We start from the raw sequence: 21367 nt of genomic DNA, 5'->3' as shown, positions 1-21367 counted from the left end.
TTCCTCTTTTTTTTTTTTTTTTTTTTCTGTGTATGGGACCCACTCTCATGCCAGAGAGTTGTGTTTTTTGGCAGAAAGGACGGAATGACGTCGACAGGCGTGGTAATAACAATGAGAACACTATTAAGTCCAGACTACACAGACTCTCTGGTGAAAAAGGGAAGAAAAAAAAATGTGAAGGAAAAACCTGCAGGGTGTGGCCCATGAAATATGAAAAAATACATGTATCGAAACTACCTGAGGTGGTTTTAATTGAAACTTTCACTTGAAGTAAAGCAAATGAAACCACATTACTATGGTAGAGGAGTTTCCTGTGAGTCGGGGAGTGCGCACAAGAGAATCCGAGCAGTACAGTACATAGGAAATGACTCATAGGAGTTGAACTGTTAGCGTGGGTGTGTGCGCTATTAAAACAAGGCGCAGACTCCTCCGGGTGACTCACTCTGATGCTCGCTTTTCCATGCTGAAACCCAGCACGGATTGTTAATCAGATGAACTTTCGGGAATTGTGTAGCCGACAGCGAGAAGCTTTTTACCCGCAGACGACATGGCTTCAAACGCTCTCTGCGCGCTGTGCGGACTTATTATAGCGGCTGTGACCAATTTCTATGGTGTCAGCGCAGAGAAAAGTAAGTGAAATACCATTTTTCTCCCCCTAACAAAATTCATGTTTTTTATGTAAAATTCTTTTTATTGATTGCTCTGTCTTTTTTTTTTTTTTTAAATTTTATTCAAGTCCGAATTTGGGGTATCATTGTCTCCCCCGGTGAACATGGATTACAATTCTGGTGGTCTGTTCTCCCTATAATGGAGTCAGATAGTGGGTCTGCTTACAAAGCCGCTTCCTTTACCAGCTGCATTTCTCACCGGTTCCGCATTCCGATTGCCTTATTTCACCCCGTCCATCCGTGCCCCTGGGTGAGAAGGACAGGCTGCATGGAAAGTGTGAAGTGTCTGTGTCCGCTTCTGCACAAGGATACATGTTTACTGTCTCATAGGGAGGAAAAAAAGAGAGTTTTTCTGACTTTGTTTCCATAGCCGTCTGAAGTTTGGATTTAATCCCAGTGGAGAGCACCAGACGCGGATTGCACTGGGAACATTAAATCTTGAATAATTACATGGGTTAAGGACCATTTCCTCAGGCATTAAAGTTACCAAACGCATTTTAACACACTAAACTCAAAACATGCTCGATCTAGATTCTGTCCCGTGTGAAACCATCTCTACATCTGGACATCAGCTGCTGATCCACCCACCCCCTTTCCATTTGTGACAAATCACAGCACCCCCACACCCAAAAACACCCTTTGTCGGTCTAGGTGCTGAGATTTCTTAAAGTCTTCTGGTCAGGAACACAAGAAATGGCTTTAAACTCCCCAGTTTTTCGCTGCTGAACCATAAGAAACCTCTGTGACAGTTGATAACAGATGCTTAAAGTTTCCTCAAAGTTAAACTCAAGCTCAAAAACAAGGTTGGAATATTGTTTAATTTGCAGCTTTAGCAGGTTGTTGTCTGATCTGAGCAACCACTTCTTCTCAGATGTGGTTTGGGTCAGCCAGCAGTCAAGGTTCAGTTCTCCTTCCACTGACCTTTTGAACCCAGCTGGACTTGCTTGGATGATGTAGGGCTGAAATCATCATGAGAAATGCTTACAAGAACTGTGACACATTTTAACAGTGACCACAGCAATAAAATGAGTCAGTCAAGCTCTGTAGGCGGGCAGGCTATGGAGGACGGAGAGTCCTTTGGGGCCAGAACATGTGGCTCTAACATAACCAGAGAGTCACAGGTCAGAATGCCTCAAACATGAGTTTTTGAGCAGGTGCTTTTTGGCTGCAGCTGGTTTAATAACGACCTGTGTAATGTGACCAGCTAAAGACCCACACATACACCCTCTTAAACATTTGTGACTCAGGCTCAGGTTCAGCTCTTCCTGGATGTGTTTTGGTTGTGAGCGATAAGACAAAACAGGTGAATTGAATTAGAGTTTACACAATTAAAGGGGTGCTCCAGCAATTTAGTATTACACTCTCATAAGGTTTGGGAACTTACAAGAGACTGATTTTACTTATGGGTTAAACTCTAGAAACACTGGATCCTATATTTCCCATATGGCAACTTAATTGCATCTTTCATCAGACCCTCCTTGCCTCCTAAAGACCCACTTCTTTCAAACTCCATGCCTCTGGTGTGTAACAGTCTTTCTGTTGAGTCTTAAGCTCAAGACAGCGATAACCCAGATGACATCACTATGACATCATCAGGCTTACTCAGACGTTCGGCCGTCAGGACTGGTTTTTTTACTCCTCGGTTAAGTTTCTGCTTTTCTGTCTTAGTAAACTGAAACTCATTAGTTTGTCAGATAGAACAAGCACTTAGGTAGGGCTTTAGGACATTTTCACAATTTTTTATTAACAGATAGAACAAACAGCTGATTAATAGATAACTGAAAAGTTGCCAGTGGTAGAAACATTTAAGTACATTTACTCAAGCACTTGGCTTCAGTACAATTTTGAGGCACTTGTTCATGTTTATACTTCTACCCCATCAGGGGTAAATCTTCTATATTTATGTGACAGCTACAACTATTACTTGCCTTTTTGTTGAAGTTATATGCTTTATAATCATATAATACAATATACAACACATTTTTAAAGGTTTAACCTGTGGTTCGACATGTTTTTGGATGGTGACTCCTTACTAAAAAGCAGCGTGTTGGGGATCCTTGTCAGACGTAACAGTGGGCTTTAGGACATGTCTATGATTTATTAGCAGTTCCACCATTTCCCATGAGACATTTCCTCCATAGACTTCTCCAATGGTTTCATTGAAACTATTTAAGAGGTAAGATGTCTAATATTTCACAAAGTTTCCAAATTTGTGTATAACATATTTCCTACCCCATTAATCATCTTACGGCCCTCCATATTTATCTTGTGACCCACCAGAGGGGGCCAACCCCCAGGTTGGAAACCAGTGGACTATATTACTGCTCTCTAAAATTAACTCCACCTCAACCAGCTTCAACAGTAAAATGCTACATATGCACTGATGCAACAGTATTAATCCAATAATGTAACATATAATAATAATACACAGCTCACAAACCTTAAGAACATTTAGCTGTTAATATTTCTGTACAAGGTTTGAATGCAGGACTTTTACTTGTGTCCATCACTATGTTATTGCACTTCAGGAATCACACTTGACACCATATAATAGATAACATGTATATAGCTTTATGTGCAGCACTATGTTCTTTTCACTGACCGAAGATTGATCATCATCATTTTGTTTCTCAAATATCTGATTTGAAGTGATTTCCTTGTTTAATTTAATATATGTACCTGTAACCCTGTTATGTCTCCTATGGTTTCACACATCGTTTTAACTTGACTTTGTGATGCAAAGTTAGCTCTATTTCACAATATTCTTTACTTGTTGTTGTTACTGAAGCGGCCGCAGTTTCCTTCACACATTCATTTCATTGCTTTTGGTTTACGTCAAACTCGCCTCTGATAGTTTTGGTATTGCTCTCAGTGATGATTAAAGCAACCAGTCTGAACAGGAGACTTACCACTAATGATGACTCAATTTAGGCTGTTTCCTTGTTATAATGGACCAGTGTCAATGCAAATACATGTGTGACACAGATGAGGAAGAAAGATTATTATCATTTTATCGATCAAATATCTGTTTCCTTGTTACACTTACTGTAGCTGTGTCATTGTTTCATTCATCTTATTATGTTGTAAGATTGTTTTGTATTGGTGTTTTTTCAGCTTTCAGCTCACAAAATGTATGACTTCATGCACGACCCCGTGGTCTTAATGCATATGTGTCTCTTAACCAAAGTACCTGCAGAGAAAACCACACACTACACAACACAGCACTTTCTATCTGTGTTAACTGTGTCACATCTTCAGGCTAATTCCTTCCTTATCTTTTAGGAAGTGCACAGCTTTAATTGTTCATCTGTCTGGCCACCATAAAAGAGATGAAGCTTTCCATTGTGTCCACAGAGGTAGACATTTTCTCTCTGAGCTCAAACCGCCGTCGACTTCTTTCTCACAGACACATTCGTTCATTCTCTGGAAGTCACACACGTATACAGAAGCAAAACAATTCAGAGGAAGGGCACTTGTGTGAACACACATCCTGCTCTTCACACACTGCCTGCCCGTTCACGCAGCAGAGGTTACTGAGTAATTCTCCCTCACGCAATTAAGTTGCATCAGCAGCCTGACCCAAAGGAATTTCCCAGTTTCATTTTATGAGAAGAAGAAAGCCGCAAAGTTCTGCACGTGTTCTGTTCAAACCACACCTTTTTCTGTATTAGCTGATTCCTGCTAATTTTCTTTTGCATGTCACCTGGTTATAGTTTATTTTATTTTTGTTAAAGGTGCAGTGTGTAACATTTAGGAGGATGTATTGGCAGAAAACAAATATAATATTCATTGGTATGTTTTCATTCGTGTATAATCACCTGAATATAGGAACCGTTGTGTATTTGTTACTTTACAATGAGCAATTTGTATCTACAGACACTGCAGGTCGCCTTCCATGGAGCCCCCATGTTTAACTGTCATGTTTCTACAGTAGCCCAGAACAGACAAATTAAACACTGGCTGTGGACACAGCCTTTTGCATTTTTTTGACCAAAAGTTTCTCCAACACACTTCAGAGCCCAAATACAGACGCAAGCGGTGTTCAGTTAGATGCAATCTGCAACTTTATCGCTATATGCCATGAAATCCAACACACTGGCCCTTTCTGGAATATTGGACATTTGCATCGGTGTCTTAATATTAAGCAACCTTCACATTATAATATTTCATAGCCTGAAGCAGTGTTATATATTTCATTAATCATAAAGAAATGTCCAGTGCCCAGCTTTGACTCACTGTGTCCCTGTGAATGACTGAAAAATATGAACTAATAGATGATGTTGATGTTCTGTGTGCAGGTCAGTGCGGCAGTTCAGAGTTTTGGAACTCAGATTTGGACGTTTGTGTGCCGTGTGCATCATGCAAGCAGTACCCAAAGACCCCATCATGCAACACATGTAAGACAGTGAACTAGAAAATGTGAATTACTTTGTGCCATGGTTCAGTCTTACAGTGGCATCCTTTCATTCAATGCTGCAGTCTAAGTTGTTTTTGTACAATAAACAGGTAAATCTGTGGAGGAGACATCTGATGTGTGGAAGTTGGCAGCCATCACCAGTTTCTCAGTGCTGGCTGTCGTGCTGGTTGGTGCTGCGTTGATCATCGGGGTCATGGTGCATCGGCGCAAGTCACACAAGCGGCCTCTACGTGGTGAGATTCTTTCAAGATTTTCTGAGATGTACAAGCGCAGCAGAAATATTGTTTTTATGTAAAAAGGCGCCTAAATCACAAATAATGGCTGGAATTGAAAAGTATCTTATGTTCCCAAACTGAAAGTGTAATCTAATTCTCTTTGACAAAACAAAATTGCAGTGTCAAGTGTAGTCTTTCCTCCACCAACAGGAGGTGACAGATGTGAACTTTATGGGATCTGTTTGTATTAGTTCCTCATGCTGCTCTGGAATCCCAGAAAAGAAAGGTTTTCCTCGGTGCCTTATTTTGTGTTTTGATTTGCGTTTGGAGTATTTGGAGATTTGTGTGACGTTAAAGGAAAACATGGATGAGTTATTGATGACAAATATTACTTTAGGGTTGGGTAATCTTTTAAAAATCATGTCACCTCCCTGGTGCAAAGCGTTTCTCGGTAAACACGTTCACGCTGTGTGCGGTTCACTTTTTTTTGGTATGAAGACTTTTGCAGCTGCGTCACAAACAAAAAAATGGCACAGAAAATAACTTTCTTCTGTTCACTGATATTGAGAGACAATAGGCCTCTTTTTTTACAGAAGCCATTTCAACGCGTCACAGTAGGAAAAGCACAGGTGCAAACAATTAAATGAATGATGAATTCCATTCAGCTGCTTCAGCTTCAGGGTCCTGTTATTGTGTTTGCTGGCTCACTGTCACAGTCACGGCTAACTGGGACTCAGCCATCATTAATGTTTTTGTTAATGCTTTTGCTACCATGACAAGTGAAAATTTCTGCTGTGAAGAAGGTCTATTACAGATAATTTAGATATGCAGTCACTTTGCTAGGATGGGAATAAGCTCATTTCTGTCTTGCTTTCTTACAGAACCCATTGAAGAAACAGCAGGGCCACTTTATCAAGCTTAAACATTTCAGTAAGTATCATTTTCACTTTGTCATAACAAGGGTTTGACTAATATATGACACCTGCTGACCTGCATTATAGAAGAACTACGTCATGTAAAGTGTCAGTCTACAGGTGTTTTAGAGACTTTTTGGCCATACAAAAAAACCCCAAACATTTTCTTTTTTAAGTTTAACCACATAGTTTTTGTTATTTGGCACATAACAATTACTACAAAGTTCTTGAATACCAGGAAGTTTTTTATGTAGGTGTTGGATCAAAAACTATAGAAAAAATAAGGATATAAATTTGAAGATATTAAGTTCAACTGATGAAGGTTTGAGGACCAAAATGTAATGAATCAACAGCGTGCTTGTTTTTTGGGGGTTTTTTTGGGGTTCTTTCAGTTGTGATTTGGCCTGGTTTGATTGTAAAGAACTAAATGTCAACAGCTTCAATACTAAAATATAACTCATATCATATCATTGGACATAACGTGAATGTAAAGAGAACTTAATGGTTGTCATGGCCTCCACAGCCTCATCTTCCTCTGGAAACAGATGTGACAGAAGGAGCGACTGGTTCAGAGCCGGATGGAGGAACCTCTGGACCACGAACTGTATACTCTGACTGCAGGGTATCTCTTGACCAGAATTGGACCATTTTTATTTATTAGACTGTTGAGTGCAGAGACATGCTCAGTTCTCACGCTCTGTGAAGGTCTAACAGTGACCACAGGACTTAACAACGAGCAACTCTCACACCTCTGTAGGAATAGTAACAACATTATATTAGTGGTATAGTTTTAAAGATTTAGCGTGCCTTTTATATTCCACTTAAATAAGATGTTGATCTGGGTTTACAGATGTTTGATTCAGAAGTAAGAAAAAACTACAGTCCTTTCCTCAGAGAGATGGATGCTTTCCAAATCCTGTATTGTGCTGTTCTCCAGCAGGACTCCAATGAATGTAACACAGCTACTGCTGCCTGCTGGGCTGCAGTTTGATCTCCTGCTATTCAGTATGGGTTAGACGGGGTCTCTCTGCCGGTCCTTTACCACAACAGCCTCTTAAAAGATAAATCAACATGTGAATAAGACATACAGTTAGGCACATTAAGGCCATTTGAATGTAGCTACTTTTATAGTAGTTCTTTTAGTAGCCTCACACAGTGATAAAGCTGTTGATTTAAGGGAGCAAACTGTACTCGTTCACTGTTACCGGGTCTCCTGAGACCAACACAGACCCTGTTTTGCAGGTCATTACAATATTGTCTTGTCTGTTTTAATGTTACTAGGTTTTTAAGGATGATTTTTCTCTATCACAACCCCAGAATTCGCACGTCAATGTCCCAGCGCTTGTAGGGTAGGATGTTTGAAACACTAGACATACAATCTCAAACTGCTAACACGTGGGAATGCTGCGAGGAATGTACTGTAGTGAAGAAAATTACACCTACAGTGTTTTTAGGTGGAGTTACACAATCCCTATGCTTGCCAACTCTTGACCTGTCGTTTCAGATCTGCCACAAGGCAAACAGATGTGTGTCTAGTTGTCTGTTTGTAATTTTGTAGCCATTGAAACCAGCGAGACCATGGTGGGCTGGGTTGTTGTTTTTCACTTTTTTATAGCTCAAGATGTTGTTTATCTTCCAAACATCATGCATTATGTGGTTACTGAGATATTTAATGTGACTGACAATGTTTCAGGTCATATTTTTGGATCTGTCTGCTTGTGGGTAAACTGCCTGCCCTCTGGCAGAAAAATCACTTAGAATACAGATACTTCCTTACTTCTTTAGATTTTTATATTATTTATTTGAAAGTATCTCGCAGTGTTGTTTTTTCATCGACTGCGAATGACAAGCACAGTTTTAAAGGGACTCCAGTGAAGATTTGTGTTAAACTTCCGCCAGGCCAGCCAACGACGATACTGAGCAATAACTAACATTTCCTGCTTATTTCTCTTGCTTTCTATTTCTAATTGTATATACTGTACATGCACTGGCTTCTTTTACTTAATGCAATCTTATAAACTTCTTTGTGTACCAAATGTATTTTCACAATAAAACTGACAACTTCCGATAATAATGCAAGTCTGATTGTTACGCTAACTGAAAAAATGGCTTTTTCTTAAACAGCTTACATTCACTCATTTGGGAAAATATGGACAAGAAACAAACACACTGTATTTTCCAAGTCTTTTAATTAATTTCAACTAGTTTTATTTTCAATAGTTTGCTTATATTCTAAACTAAGTTCTAACAAAGAAGTAAAAATCTACGTTTCAGAGTGACAAAATAGTTATATAAATATGAATTAAATAGTGAGCAGACATTTTTGAGCACTGAAAATCCAATAAATCAACATGTGGTATATGTTTTTTTTTATTACACAATAGCTAATCTAGAACTTTTCTCTTGCTGAAGAAAATCTTGCCAGGAACGTACAGAGATCCAACCGATACTTCTAATATTTACAGAGAGAGCTCTGAGATTAACACACGTCACGAATATCAGGCTGTGATTGTGATCAATGACAGAGGAGTGAACGTGTTAAGTGCCACAGGAGATCAGATGGAGAACATTGTAAAAAAATAAGTCGGTTTGAACTCAAATGTGCGTGTGTCCTTTTACATGTAGGCTACCATGGCATACGAAAATATGTTACAGTGAGATCATCTAAATCATTACAATTAATACACATTTAACGGCAGATGGCAAGTTGTCATGGTGTTTCAAGGCTATTGTAAGTATACTGAATCTGATGCCACTGTACTCTATACAATGGGAAGACAAAACAGATGAGATGGACTCTTGCACTGAAACAATACTTTCAGCATATTGCTTAAATATTACGACCCGCAAACTAGCTGAGGTGAACTATCGAACAGCCAGACTTGTTGCCGGTCGACATCCCGACAAACGGCGACAGGCTGGCTGCATTATTTTAGACTTCCTGTCCTCCATAGGCTACAAGTGTCTCATCTACAGATGTGCAAATATAACTCTGAAACAACAAACTGCAGAGAAACAACCATGTTATGGAGAAAACAGCATCTGCAAACTACAAAGTAAAACCTTAAAATTGATGCTTCATCCATTCTATTTGTTTTACAATTGATAACTTATCTGAATTTCTATGATTACAGTGTATTCTCTACATTTAAGCTGCATGAGGCATTAAGTAGCAGTTGCTAGGTAGGCAGGGCTTTCCATGAGGTATTTCATACTTCTGACCAGTGCCAAACACACTCATACATGAAATGTATGTATAAGGCATAAAGAAAATCTAATTTTAGATTGTTATAAAAAAAAAAAAACGGCCATGCATTCACTTTTGCTAGATTTCTTGGTTTGTGTGAAGAAACCACTTCAGGAACAACAGGCACGATAGACAACTTAGCTACAAAGAATAACCCAGAGAATCAACAATTGCACATTTTTCACAGAACATAAGTGGTTCATGAACTCGATAGTGAAGGTGAAACTGGTTCATTGTTGTAAATCCATAAAGCTCTGGTATATTTCTAGTAATACTTGTGCTCGGCAAAAATTAGGCATTTTTGGCCACATATTTGTCTGAAAATACATAGTCATTCTATTTAAATTGATAAAGCATCCGAGAGGGAAGAAAAGTCATGGAGGCAAAAAGGAATCGCTTTCACCTCACTGTTGCAATACTTTTGTTATCGACTGCTTTAAGACATGTTTACTGTTTGTGGCTGAGGAGATTCACAAATCTAAAAGAAAATCTAATTGTGACATTATAAAATCAACATTGTGGTTTTACAGTATAACAAGTAGATTGGGAGGTTTGTTCACATTAAACTGCTACAGTTGACTTACACTTTAGGCACTGGCACTTTGACATAACTGATGGATCATAATTCGACAGTATGTGCTGCAAGTGGAGCTGCAACTAAATGTGGGAGTGACAACTGTTACGTGAGCTAAATTATAATAGTATTGAAATGGCACAAGTGAAAAATAAATGCTATGCTCAGTTCCGAAACTGATTATCTACAATGTTTTCCACATCAGGTATGTTCCTTTTGAAGGTTTCCCCTGAGTGCTGCCAATAATGCTTGGCTCATTCATTCCTGCCTGTTGTAACTGAGAACGAAGAAGTAAATACAAATCGACTGATGAAGTTCCTTAAAGGCTACATGAGTTTTAGAAGACATTTTTTTTTACAACATTCATAAAAAGTTTTCCTAATAAAATATGCACATAAAATAAGAGGAATAAATTAATAAATACATCCATTTTAGCATACAATGTCACTCAACGTGAATATTATTAGCAGTACGACTATTTACTTGATAATATGATTTCAGTAAATCACTTTGCCACTGACCTTTGGACACACCCAGAGGTATTTTGACTTTATAATAACAGGCTTGCCCTATGTGAAATCCCAAAGGAGAGTGAGCAGTCCTTTGACACTGACGGCAAAGCTAACAAAAGGATTCAGAGATAAATATAGTTTGTATATTTTTGTTTCCTAAGGAACTTACAGAGGCACTGAACACAATTATACATAGCAAGAGAGGAGAGATCACCGTTAGAACAGTACTGTCTTACAAAAACAAGTTATCAGTGTTAATGTTCATACATGGACCTGGGCTGCACTTTTCTGGTCACTTTGGTTGGTTGGTTTGTCATTGAGGAGGAATGAGCGGTGACTAATATTTTCATCACCGCCCTGTCATTCTGGGATCCTGTGTATTCATGGAAAACATTCAGGCCTTATTAAAATGATACACCGATAAACCCTATGGAGACTTTTCAGCGATGTCACCATCTGTTGTGGAGGTAAGACTGGAAGTCTGTAATGAAATATGCATGTCTTCAAAGGAGCTTTTGTCAGGTCCAAGGAGCACTTTCTGAAAAAAAGATTACTGTTTTACAATTATTGATAGAGGGATGAATAACAGATAAATAAGAAGACCACCTGGCCTCTTCTCTTGTACACTCTTGAATCCTACTTCAAAGGAAAGACCCCATGTCCAAGTCCATAAACGTGTTAGCATCCATGCTAAAAGAGGAGTCGTAGGTCTGGGTGTTCTGGTGCATCTTCTGATGATGTCGCAGGTTGGACTTGCTGGAAAAGCTCTTGTCGCACAGCAGGCAGGCGAAGGGCTTCTCTTTGGTGTGGATCCGTCTGTGACATATGAGCTGAGTGGACACGCGGAAGGCCTTTCCGCACTCCAGACACTGGTAGCGCTTGGGCTCCGTGTGAATGCGCCGGTGGTTCTTGAGAGCCATCAGGTTGGTGAACTCTTTCTGGCAGACGGAGCAGAAGAAGGAGCCCGTCTTGTGGCTGTTCTTGTGGTTAAGGAGGGAGCCGGCGTGGCGGTAAGTGCGGCCACAGTGCTCGCAGACGTGGCTCTTCTCTTCTGTGCCAGCGGAATCGTTGCTCTTCTGCGAATTAGCAATGCTTTCTGGAATATGGGACAGAGGTGGTGGAACCTGCTTGTGCATCTCGTCCATCCCAATGGCCTGATTTATTCCTGAGTCCCAGCAGATGTTGTTATCTACAGGTTCCTCCACTCCTTGTTGATAGGGGTCCTGAGCCCTGTGGTGCAAGTCCTGGTGCTGCTGGTAGCTGGCTGTGTTGGGAAAACTCTGCTGGCAGAGGCTGCAGACAACGGGCCGGTCCTTCGAGTGCACCTCTATGTGGCTCTGCAGGTGTGTGACCAGACAGAAGGTCTTGCCGCACTCGGGGCAGCAGTGACGCCTCATCTGGGAGTGTATCTGTAGAGTGAGAGGATCAGGAAATGTCTGGAGACACAAGGTACAGTGGTGGAGGTTTTCGGAGTGGGTCTTTTTATGGTTGAGGAGAGAGCCAGCGTGACGGTAGGAGCGCCCACACAGGTCACACCTGCAGCAGGGATATGTTCATATTCAAAACGTAACAATACACTTCAACTCAAATCATTTGACCCAACAGTGAATTATTCATAAACCAGAAAATGACTCATAATATTACTTTAATATTTGTAAAAGTCTGATAATACTGAATTTTTGAGGTTGATGCCAATTGTTTAAAGGTCAGTTGACAGTTGGCTGATAACATTAACACATAAAATAAACACTGCTGATAAGAACACTTAAAATTTGTTTTAAAGTATTGTAATCAAGGTCAGTACTGAGCAGGACATTTCACAGTTAGATATTTGTTTTCAGAGTTTTAGCGTTTCTGTACTGTATTCCTGGTAATTTATCAGGCAACATATGCACTGAAACAGATATATCTGCAGTTAGCTCATATTGTTCTGGCAAATGTGTCAAGTCAGGTCTGGACAGCTTTGTTAAACAAATACAAAAAATATTAAAAAAACAAAAACAAATGATGACTAATAGACAAAATAAGATGCTGGGTTCACAATAAAGACTAATAACTCACATGAAGCACTTGTCTCCCCTCTCTGACTGCTGGACTCCGGCTCTCTCAGAGTTCTCCTGACCCCTGCGGCAGCGGTGCCTCTTCAGGCCAGACCTGCCCTGGAAGCTCTTCCCACATGCAGGACAGCTGAAGTGACTCGCCACCCGGTTGTGGACCCTCTGGTGGTTGTGCAGGATACTGGCTAGGCGGAAGGCCTTTCCGCACGTAAGACACACATACTTTTTCTTCTGGGTATGGATGCGCGTGTGATTGCGTAAAGCCATGGGGTTAGTGAAAGGCTTAGAGCAGAAGGTGCAACTGAAGTGTCCTGTTTTGTGGGTGTTTTTGTGGTTCAGGAGTGAGCCCGCATGGCGGTAGCTGCGATTACATATGTTGCACGTGAAAGGCCGCTCCTCTTTATTTGAACATATATTTGCTTGTGCATCGCCGCTGCATGAAGGTCCATCACAAGTGTGGGCTGTCAGTTGGTCAACAGAGAGAAAAGCCTTCTTACATTCCTTACACTTAAAGGCTCTAGATTTTAGGCCCCTCCTGCCGCCGGCCCCATCCTTTCTGAGATCTGCACAAATGTGGGCTAATAGCTGCTTCTTTCCCCTAAAGCCTTTTCCACAGTTTTGGCAAGAGTGCTTTTTATATGCAAAGTGGGTGCGCAAGTGGTTCTTCATTGCTAGTTGATTGGAGTATGTGTTGTTACAAACAGAACAATAATATTCACCTGTTTTATGGGAGTTTCTGTGGTTGACCAGACTTCCTGCATGGCGATATGTGCGTCCACACTGGTCACAGGCGAAAGGCCGTCGTTCGCCTGTGTCCTCCGATTTGACTGAGGTCTCACACTTTGTTTGTTCTGTCTTCCCTTCAGGCAGTTGCCTGCAGCGTCGAGAGGAGGTAAAATCCTGATTGGCATTAGAAGTTAAGGACTGCATTCCTCCATCTGACTTGGTCCCATTCATCTGCATGAGGGCCTGAATCTGGTTGTTGAGTTCCTGGATTTTGGCTTGGTTCTCTTTGTGCCTTCTCAGGTGATTCAATAGCTGCTTCTGTATTTTGAAGGCTTTCCCACACTCATGGCAAGTATGTCTGGGGAAGGAGACAAGGTGTATGGTTAATTCTATGTTTGCAAAACAGGGAATAGAGAGGAAACAAGGAATAGAGCTGTGATGACAAAACACATCCACAACACAAAAAACACTCTATATGCAACTCTTAACTTTTTAAACAATTATTTATCATTTCCAACAAGCATTAAAAGTTTGCAACATTGGTGAAAAATGTAAGACTTTTACAAGTAATTAATAATGTGCATTTTGGTTTGAACTAACCTTTTAATATCAAAGTGGGACCTCTGGTGGTTTTTAAGGGCCAATAGGTTGTAGAAGCGTTTCTGGCAGACGAGACATCTGAATACACCTGTTTTGTGGGACTTTTTGTGGTTAAGGAGTGAGCCGGCATGTCTGTATGACCGCCCACACTGATCACACTTGTACTGGCGCTGTTGGGTATCAACAGCTTCTTTGATTCGAGTTGTGTCTTCATGCTGGGTAACATCATTTACTTTCACTTCCTCTTCACCATGTGTTGACTCATCTTTCCGCTCAGCTGTACAGCAGTGGTTTTCAAGATGATGGTAGTTGGTGCAAAAGATGCCACAGCTGCCACAGATGATACTCTGTGCTTCCTCCTTGCCTCCAGTCACATCACTGTTGTTTATTTGTGAATTATTAACATTATCTACCTGGTCCTTGTTGTGCAGAAGCTGATGAGTTATCAAGTCCTGCCTATTAGCAAAACTTTCCCCACATGTGCTACAGATCATCATCTCTCCAGGCTCATCATCTTTCACCTCTTCATGGGAGGACATGGAAGAAGGCCCTGAGCTTGCAGGAGTACCATGGGACTGGGTGTGCCCTCTGAGATGGCTCCTGAGAGCCCTCATGCTGGTGTAGCTGTTTCCACATATAGAGCACTGGTAAAGATCTCCATCGTCATCCTCTTCGTCAGCATCATCACCTTCTCCGCCACCACTCAGCGGATCACTGCTCATATTGTCCTGGAAATTCTGTTCAAAGTAACTTTGGTTGTGGCTACCATTCAGACCATGGAACTCTACATTACTTGCTGGATTTCCAATGGCACAGTGACCATTACTGTGCTGGAAATTTATATTACTATCATAGTCACTGCTAGTAGTGTCATGTTGCTGCTGTAGCAGTGGGCAACTGTGAGACTTAATCCCTGCAATATCTGCAAATGTTTCGCCACAGTCTGCACACATGTGCCTCTGCATCAGGTGTTCATTGTGAGGTAGATGCACAGTCATATCCTGGGAAAAGTCCTGATTAAACTGCCCCTGGTACAAAGCTCCATTGCTGTGGTCTGCTCCTTTCTCTTGATCTATACCAAGAACAGGGTGAGCACCATCTTCTTCCTCATCTTGAGAGGAGTAGCAGCCCAGCGGGTTATCAGGAGCCAGTGGCTCTGTGGAGAGCCAGTCTCCCTCAGTGATGAGGCTAAAAGATGACGGCTGAGCTTTGTGGAGACGAAGATGACTTTTGAGGGCGGCCAGGTGAGGATAACTCTTTCTGCAGATGGAACACTGGTAAATCCCGACCTGATGTGACCGCTTGTGGTTGATGAGGCTCCCAGAGTGCCGGTAGCTTTTACGGCAGATCTGACACTTGAAGGGACGCTCATCAGAATCTACAGTTGAAGTCTCTTCCATTTCAGTTGCATTGTCAGTGTTTTGTGTGAGCGTCAGGGCAGGATTGAGAATGCTTGTGTCCATTATTGGGGGTTCTCCCTGAGTACTATTGGAGGATGGTGTTTGATTATTGGAGCAGTCTGAGTACACATGACCGTTGCTTCTAATCTGCTCCTGCGGCAGATCAAAGCCACCATGATTATCAATTGATGATACTGAAGGAACATTGTTTATCGGAGAGGCATAAAAGTTTGACTCAGGCGATGCAATACTGTTGTCATATGATACATTGTGGTTCTCTGACATGGTATCTTGAAGTCCGAATGACAGAGATGAAGAGTTATGCATTTGGATGTGTTCCTGGAACTCCTCATCATTAGGGAATAGAACCTGACACAAATGGCAAAAGTTTACAGGAGCGTCTTGGCTCTGAGGTGAAAACTGGTCCAATGGTGTGCCTGCGTATGACCCGCCCAATGAACCGGGGTCTGTCCCACTTCTTGCCTTATGAGTTCTCTGGTGGCTGTAGAGAGCAGCCATGTTATTGAACAGTTTGAAACACACTGTGCACTCAAACATTCCCACTTGGTGAGTCTTTTTATGATTGGTCAGGCTTCGATGATGTATGTATGATTTGTCACATAAATCACATCTGAAAGGTCGATTTGCTGCATCGTCAGAGGTCTCGGATTGGGCATTATAAAGAACCTCATCCTTGTCCTCGGCTGGGCTATCTTCTGTAGAAATCCCAACACTGGCTGACTGCTCACTGAGCTGAAGAGGGTGATCGTTCTCAATTTCATGTGTGGGATATTCCATGTCTACCTTCCTATAGGACTGCTCCTTTACTCGCCTGGCAAGATGAACTCTCTCATGTGTGGCCAGCTGTGTTGCCAGACGAAAAGCTTTCCCACATTCTGCACAGGAGTACTTTTTCTGTGAAGTATGGCTCCGGAGATGACTCTTCAGGGCCAAAGCGTTGGAGTTCTCTTTACCACATACGTTACATTGGAAAGAACCCACTTCGTGAGTCTTTTTGTGGTTAGCTAGGCTACCAGCATGCCTGTAACCACGTCCACATTCATCACATTTAAATTTGCGTTCTTCCTCTTGCTGAAGGTGAGCATCCATGTGCTCAAGCAGACTGGGCATATTAGGACATACTAGGCCACATTGCTTGCAAGGAAAACCTGTTGTCCTGCCAGGGTCCTGCACTGCCATTACAAGATAATGACTGAATTACGTGCACCAGACACAGAGTGTATGAATATGCAGGAGGGAAATGCATTAGATGCCTTTAATGTCCATATAAAAAGAATATTTTTAAGATCTTTACGATAAGGTCCTAGGACTTCCCAGGGAGGTAACACGGCAGAGGATGTTGAGATCCAGTTCCACACAGTTAGGACAGTGACTTGAGGTCATGAGAAGCAACAACTGAGCTGTTGAGGACAGAAGAGAGGCCAGTTAGTGTTGTTGTGAATGTATGTAACAGTATTCAGTTCGGTCCAATGAGTCATGTATAGATTCAGATAACTAAATACACATTTCCCTAAACATATTAGTCTTAAATCACGCTAGAATACAAACACCTTAACCTGTACTATACTTCTGTGTCAGTTCAGTAACATGATAACAATGAACATATAATCATTTTTCTGCTTCGAAGATGTTGATCCCTAATTTAAGTCTGTCGAAGTCAGTGAATCTTTGGGGGGAAAATGCCAGTATGTTTGGTTAAAAAGCGTCTGAGGCAGCAGGTAACCGGCATCATGGACACACTTATTCAACTGAATGCAGTTAGCAGAAACGGTACACAGCCTTACATGTTTTGTTACATCTCTGCACCAGCAGGCTAACTGAACTAGCTATGTCAATAAACCGGGAGACCAACGCCTTTCTCTACAGATTTATTGCCACTGCAAATACCCACATCCTTCGACATTATAAACAAATACAGAACGAACATAGGGGCAGTCGTCGAGTTATAAGCAACAGCGAACAGGTTAACTACGGTTAACTTTAAAGTGTATAAGGAAACAGGCAGCTAACGTTAGCGCGATACCAGCTAGCATAGCATGGCTAGCTAAACAAACATTGCACCAAAAAGCCAAGAAGTCGTTTTCAACGCGGAATCACAACGTCAGCAAACGCGTCAACTCAAATACCTGCAGCAGCGATGATTCAACGCGAGCCTCCGAAGATATGTTTTCATTCATCATTTTGAAAACGTTATTTGTATGTAAAGGGCAACCCCCTTTTTTAGTAATTGTCTTTTTTTTTCTTCCATCTCCATTTCCACATTGCTCTTGTTGCTAGGAAACAGGAAATGTGCAGCAGAGAAATACTTCCCTCTCAAAAGCGACTAACCCAACTTAGGTGGGCTAAAAGTTGAGTCAACGCGAACTGCGGCGAGCTCGGCGTTAAAGTAATCACAAAGCAAATATTAAAAATGAAAATAAAAACCGAGCACTTTAATGTTATTCCCACTATTTTGCTGCTGGTTTTCGTAAAACTCATAAAGCACCGCCAACGTTAGGTTAGCTTGTGTAGCGTTAGCCAGCGCTGCCATTGTAAACTATACTCTCTTCAGCTCGGTTACCAACATGTTAAACAGCCTGTTAGCTTTATTATGACTGCCATGTTTTACCAGGGGACTCTAACACATTTAAATGGGTCTTATATTAATATTTTTTACCATTAAACGCATTAAAATGTTGCACACTTGGCTTGCCGAGAGCTTTCGTCATCATGGTCCTAGAGCCGTCCCCCATCCTGCAGCCACTCAACAAGCAATCACCGTGTCTCAGAGTAAATGCAGCCGTGTACCTTGACGTTTTCCCAGGCATTATCGACCAACTATTAATGTCCTGATTCAGGTAAGAAATGCCTTTATTTCTCAAAATGCGCACAAGATGCTAAGGCAGCTAATTCGAGCTAAATCCACCCCGTATAATCACGGACATGTTGATGATGACACTGTCGAGTGAATTGGTACAGGTCCTAAAGCCAGCCATTTTGAGTTAGTGAAAATGTTTAGCAAGAAAGCTAGCGAAAATGAATACGTACATATCGTATCCGGTTGTTAACACCAGCACACTAACTCGTGATCTTTGATCCTTGTCTCCGGTCGGGCACATGCCAGTCATTCATACACAGCGATCTCTGTCATTACACCGCCAACTTCCTCTGGCATCAAAGCGGTTAGCTTATTGTCCCTGAGGTCCTAATGCCAGCCATTTTGTGATTTAATGCACACCCACATATTTCTGTTATTATATTAATATACAGATTTTTTTCTGGTCCACCATCAGCCTCTGTCACTGAAGATCTGCTCCCCTAATTCATATCTGTCACAGGACTTCATCCTGATGTTTGTGCAACAATCTTCCAGTCTCATATGCTGCTAATGAACTGTTTATTTACATAATTATTACAAAGGGTCTTTTTACATGATCTCTTTGCAGATATAAAGATGGCCTCTCCTCAGCCTGGCAGCCCACCTCTTGCAGAACAATACACCCCTCCTGCACAGGAAGAAGAGAGCCAGCAAGATGAAGAGCTGGTGAGGGATCAACCTGCAAAAAAACGTGGCAGAGGCAGGCCTCCGAAAGCCAAACCTTCCGTCAAATGCTCTGAGTGCACAGAGGCTTTCAGGAGTCTGTCGGCTTTGCAGAGCCACAAGCTTTCAGCACATGTAAAGGACCGTCAGCAGCAACACCCGTGTCCTCAGTGTGCTAAAACATTCTCAAGCAAGGCCCAACTCTCAAAGCACGAGCGCACTCACTCAGCACAGCGCCCCTTTCCGTGTCCCGACTGTCACAAGGCTTACAAGACGCCCACGGAGCTACGTAACCACAGCCGCTCTCACACTGGGGAGAAACCTTTCGTATGCACAGAGTGTGGTAAGGCCTTTATGCAAGCTATATGCCTGAGGATCCATATGACACAGCACAGTGGAGAGCGTCCTTACTCTTGCCCTCAGTGCTCCAAGAGCTACCCCACCCTGTCTAAACTGAAGGTGCACATGCGCTCTCACACTGGAGAAAAGCCATACTTCTGTGCCGAGTGTGGGAAGAGTTTTGCCGACCCCTCTGTGTTCCGAAAACACAGAAGGAACCATCAGGGCCACCGGCCATACGCTTGTGACGAGTGCGGGAAAACGTACACGGAGCTGAAGGACCTGAAAAACCACGAGCGCTCCCACACTGGAGAAAAACCATACCTGTGCTCAGACTGTGGCAAAGCCTTCTCCCGCTCCTCCTCTCTGGCCTGCCATCAGCGTATTCACTCCCAGAATAAACCCTATCAGTGTGAGCAGTGTAGCAAGGGCTTCACCCAGCTGTCCTCCTACCAGTCTCATCTCCGCACTCACTCCGGTGAGAAGCCGTTCCTCTGCCCACAGTGTGGCAAGATGTTTTCTGACCCTTCCAGTTTCCGCCGCCACCAGCGAGCCCACTTGGGTTTCAAGCCCTACCCCTGCGATAAGTGTTCCAAGAGGTTTCGGCAGCCAGCTGATCTGGCTGTGCATGAACGTGTCCACTCTGGAGAGCGGCCTTACAAATGCCAGAGCTGTGACAAGGCCTTCGTAGCATCCTGGGATCTGCGACGCCACATGCTTGTGCACACGGGTCTCAGGCCCTTTTCCTGCACCGAGTGCGACAAGTCATTTGCTGAGCGCTCCAGCCTCAACAAGCACCGGCGTGTGCACTCTGGGGAGAGGCCTTTCAAATGTGAGGAGTGTTTGAAGTCATTTGTGGTGTCCTCAAGCCTGCGCAAACATGAGAGAACTCATCTAGCAGAGCACGCTGAGCAGCAGCAGCAGCAGCAACAACAACAACAACAACAACAAGAGGAGACAGAGGCCGGGTCAGCTTCAGGCTTTCCTGCCCACACAACTCTACCTCAGTTCTCCTGTACTCACTGTGATGCTACATTTGGAAGCTGGGATGAAGTTCAGGCACATGAAAATCTTCACTCCATCGATTCTGCTCCTCCAACTGTTACCAAAATCGTGCCACTGGGCTCACACGTCTGTGAAACCTGCCAGGCAGAGTTTGCACAGCTGGCGGACTTGCAGGAGCATGAGAAGCAGCATCCCAAGCTGAGGCCTCATGTCTGCAACAGCTGCGGCAAAGGCTTCCTCAACAAATCTGGACTGCATAAACACCAGAAGATCCACTCCACCAGCAAACCTCACAGCTGCTCCCACTGTGGCAAAGCTTTTCTGTTTGCTGCTTATCTTCGCAAGCACTTACGGACTCATGCAAACGCTGCCCCAGCCGCCCCGCAACTCGGTGACATAAACATTATTCACACTGACCCTCTCCCCGCTCCCCCACCCCCCACTGAGGTTTCCCCCTCCACTGTTGAATCCGGCACCATATCTCTGACAGTTCCAGTGACTGTACCCGTGACTGCTTTTCGGACTCTGCCAGAGTGCTTAGTCAAGGAAGAGGGACTTTAATTTTTTTTTTCTTTGACTGTTTTGGAATTTTGATTCCACAAATATATAGCCAGCGGCCTTAAATCTTTTTAGATGATGGGTCTGATTTTGACAGAAGTGTTATTTTTCAAAAGAAATGTTCAAAATAGAGTTTCCCTCATGCAAATTACAAGCGCTTTGTCTCATGATATTCGAAAGATGTTATGTATAATGTTCATGTTTTAAAATATACAGTATACTGTACTATAACTAGCCTACTATGAAATTGTCTGTTGTAATGTTTTCATGAAAACGTGGTGTTAAACATTTATGCTGATCACTTTAAAAGTTCACTTAAAATGTTGTGATTTCAGATAAACATGTTTTTATAATGTGTTTTTAATTACAGCTTGTCTTAAATTCATTTTACATTTTGGTGGAACAAACTGTTTGTAACTGTTTTACTGTGTATTAGTATCGTCAAATTATCATATAAATTGTCGAGTTAAAAAAAAGTGTCAGTGGTGTTCCAAAATATTAAAGCAGAAGAGTGAAGTTTTTATACCAATAAATGTGTAATGTGTGAAAAACGGTAACGTTTTAGTGACATTTATTGTCTTTCCTTATGTACAA

General features: G+C 42.2%; 3 protein-coding genes across 6 annotated transcripts; 2 read left to right on the top strand and 1 right to left on the bottom strand.

Annotated features, from left to right (window-relative positions):
- Nucleotides 1-361: 361 nt before the first annotated feature.
- On the top strand, nt 362-8288 carry LOC127373928 (tumor necrosis factor receptor superfamily member 12A). The gene is made up of 5 exons (XM_051418845.1): nt 362-629; nt 4967-5065; nt 5175-5318; nt 6182-6230; nt 6738-8288. The coding sequence occupies exons 1-4, from the start codon at nt 548-550 to the stop codon at nt 6220-6222; spliced, it is 366 nt and encodes a 121-aa protein (XP_051274805.1). The 5' UTR covers nt 362-547; the 3' UTR covers nt 6223-6230; nt 6738-8288.
- Nucleotides 8289-8386: 98 nt separating this feature from the next.
- On the bottom strand, nt 8387-18716 carry znf646 (zinc finger protein 646). Of its 4 annotated transcripts, none has more exons than XM_051418830.1 (4): nt 18379-18716; nt 13931-16751; nt 12609-13688; nt 8387-12083 (listed from the first exon to the last, which is right to left on the bottom strand). In XM_051418830.1, exons 2-4 carry the CDS (start codon nt 16528-16530, stop codon nt 11189-11191), a joined length of 4575 nt encoding a protein of 1524 aa, XP_051274790.1. In that variant the 5' UTR covers nt 16531-16751; nt 18379-18716; the 3' UTR covers nt 8387-11188. The 4 variants fall into 4 exon arrangements, with proteins under 4 accessions (XP_051274790.1, XP_051274791.1, XP_051274789.1 ...); XM_051418831.1 differs by lacking the exon at nt 18379-18716 and adding an exon at nt 18008-18126; XM_051418829.1 differs by lacking the exon at nt 18379-18716 and adding an exon at nt 17478-17726.
- Nucleotides 18052-21330, top strand: znf668 (zinc finger protein 668). Its single transcript, XM_051418839.1, has 2 exons — nt 18052-18188; nt 18777-21330. The coding sequence occupies exon 2, from the start codon at nt 18785-18787 to the stop codon at nt 20774-20776; it is 1992 nt and encodes a 663-aa protein (XP_051274799.1). The 5' UTR covers nt 18052-18188; nt 18777-18784; the 3' UTR covers nt 20777-21330.
- Nucleotides 21331-21367: the final 37 nt, after the last annotated feature.

The sequence above is a fragment of the Dicentrarchus labrax genome, unplaced genomic scaffold (assembly GCF_905237075.1).
Source record: "Dicentrarchus labrax unplaced genomic scaffold, dlabrax2021, whole genome shotgun sequence".
Classification (NCBI taxonomy): domain Eukaryota; kingdom Metazoa; phylum Chordata; class Actinopteri; family Moronidae; genus Dicentrarchus; species Dicentrarchus labrax.
The sequence above is the reverse complement of the archived record's forward strand: the minus strand, read 5'-3'. Positions and strand labels throughout refer to the sequence as shown.

Excerpts from the sequence above, each read along its gene's own strand:
- LOC127373928 (XM_051418845.1), top strand. The coding sequence starts at position 548 with ATGGCTTCAAACGCTCTCTGCGCGCTGTGCGGACTTATTATAGCGGCT. Across the intron at positions 630-4,966 it reads TGGTGTCAGCGCAGAGAAAA|GTCAGTGCGGCAGTTCAGAG; the intron begins GTAAGTGAAATA and ends TTCTGTGTGCAG. Across the intron at positions 5,066-5,174 it reads GACCCCATCATGCAACACAT|GTAAATCTGTGGAGGAGACA; the intron begins GTAAGACAGTGA and ends TACAATAAACAG.
- znf646 (XM_051418830.1), bottom strand. The coding sequence starts at position 16,530 with ATGGCAGTGCAGGACCCTGGCAGGACAACAGGTTTTCCTTGCAAGCAA. Across the intron at positions 13,689-13,930 it reads TCCCACTTTGATATTAAAAG|ACATACTTGCCATGAGTGTG; the intron begins GTTAGTTCAAAC and ends CTCCTTCCCCAG. Across the intron at positions 12,084-12,608 it reads AGGGGAGACAAGTGCTTCAT|GTGTGACCTGTGTGGGCGCT; the intron begins GTGAGTTATTAG and ends TCCCTGCTGCAG.
- znf668 (XM_051418839.1), top strand. The coding sequence starts at position 18,785 with ATGGCCTCTCCTCAGCCTGGCAGCCCACCTCTTGCAGAACAATACACC.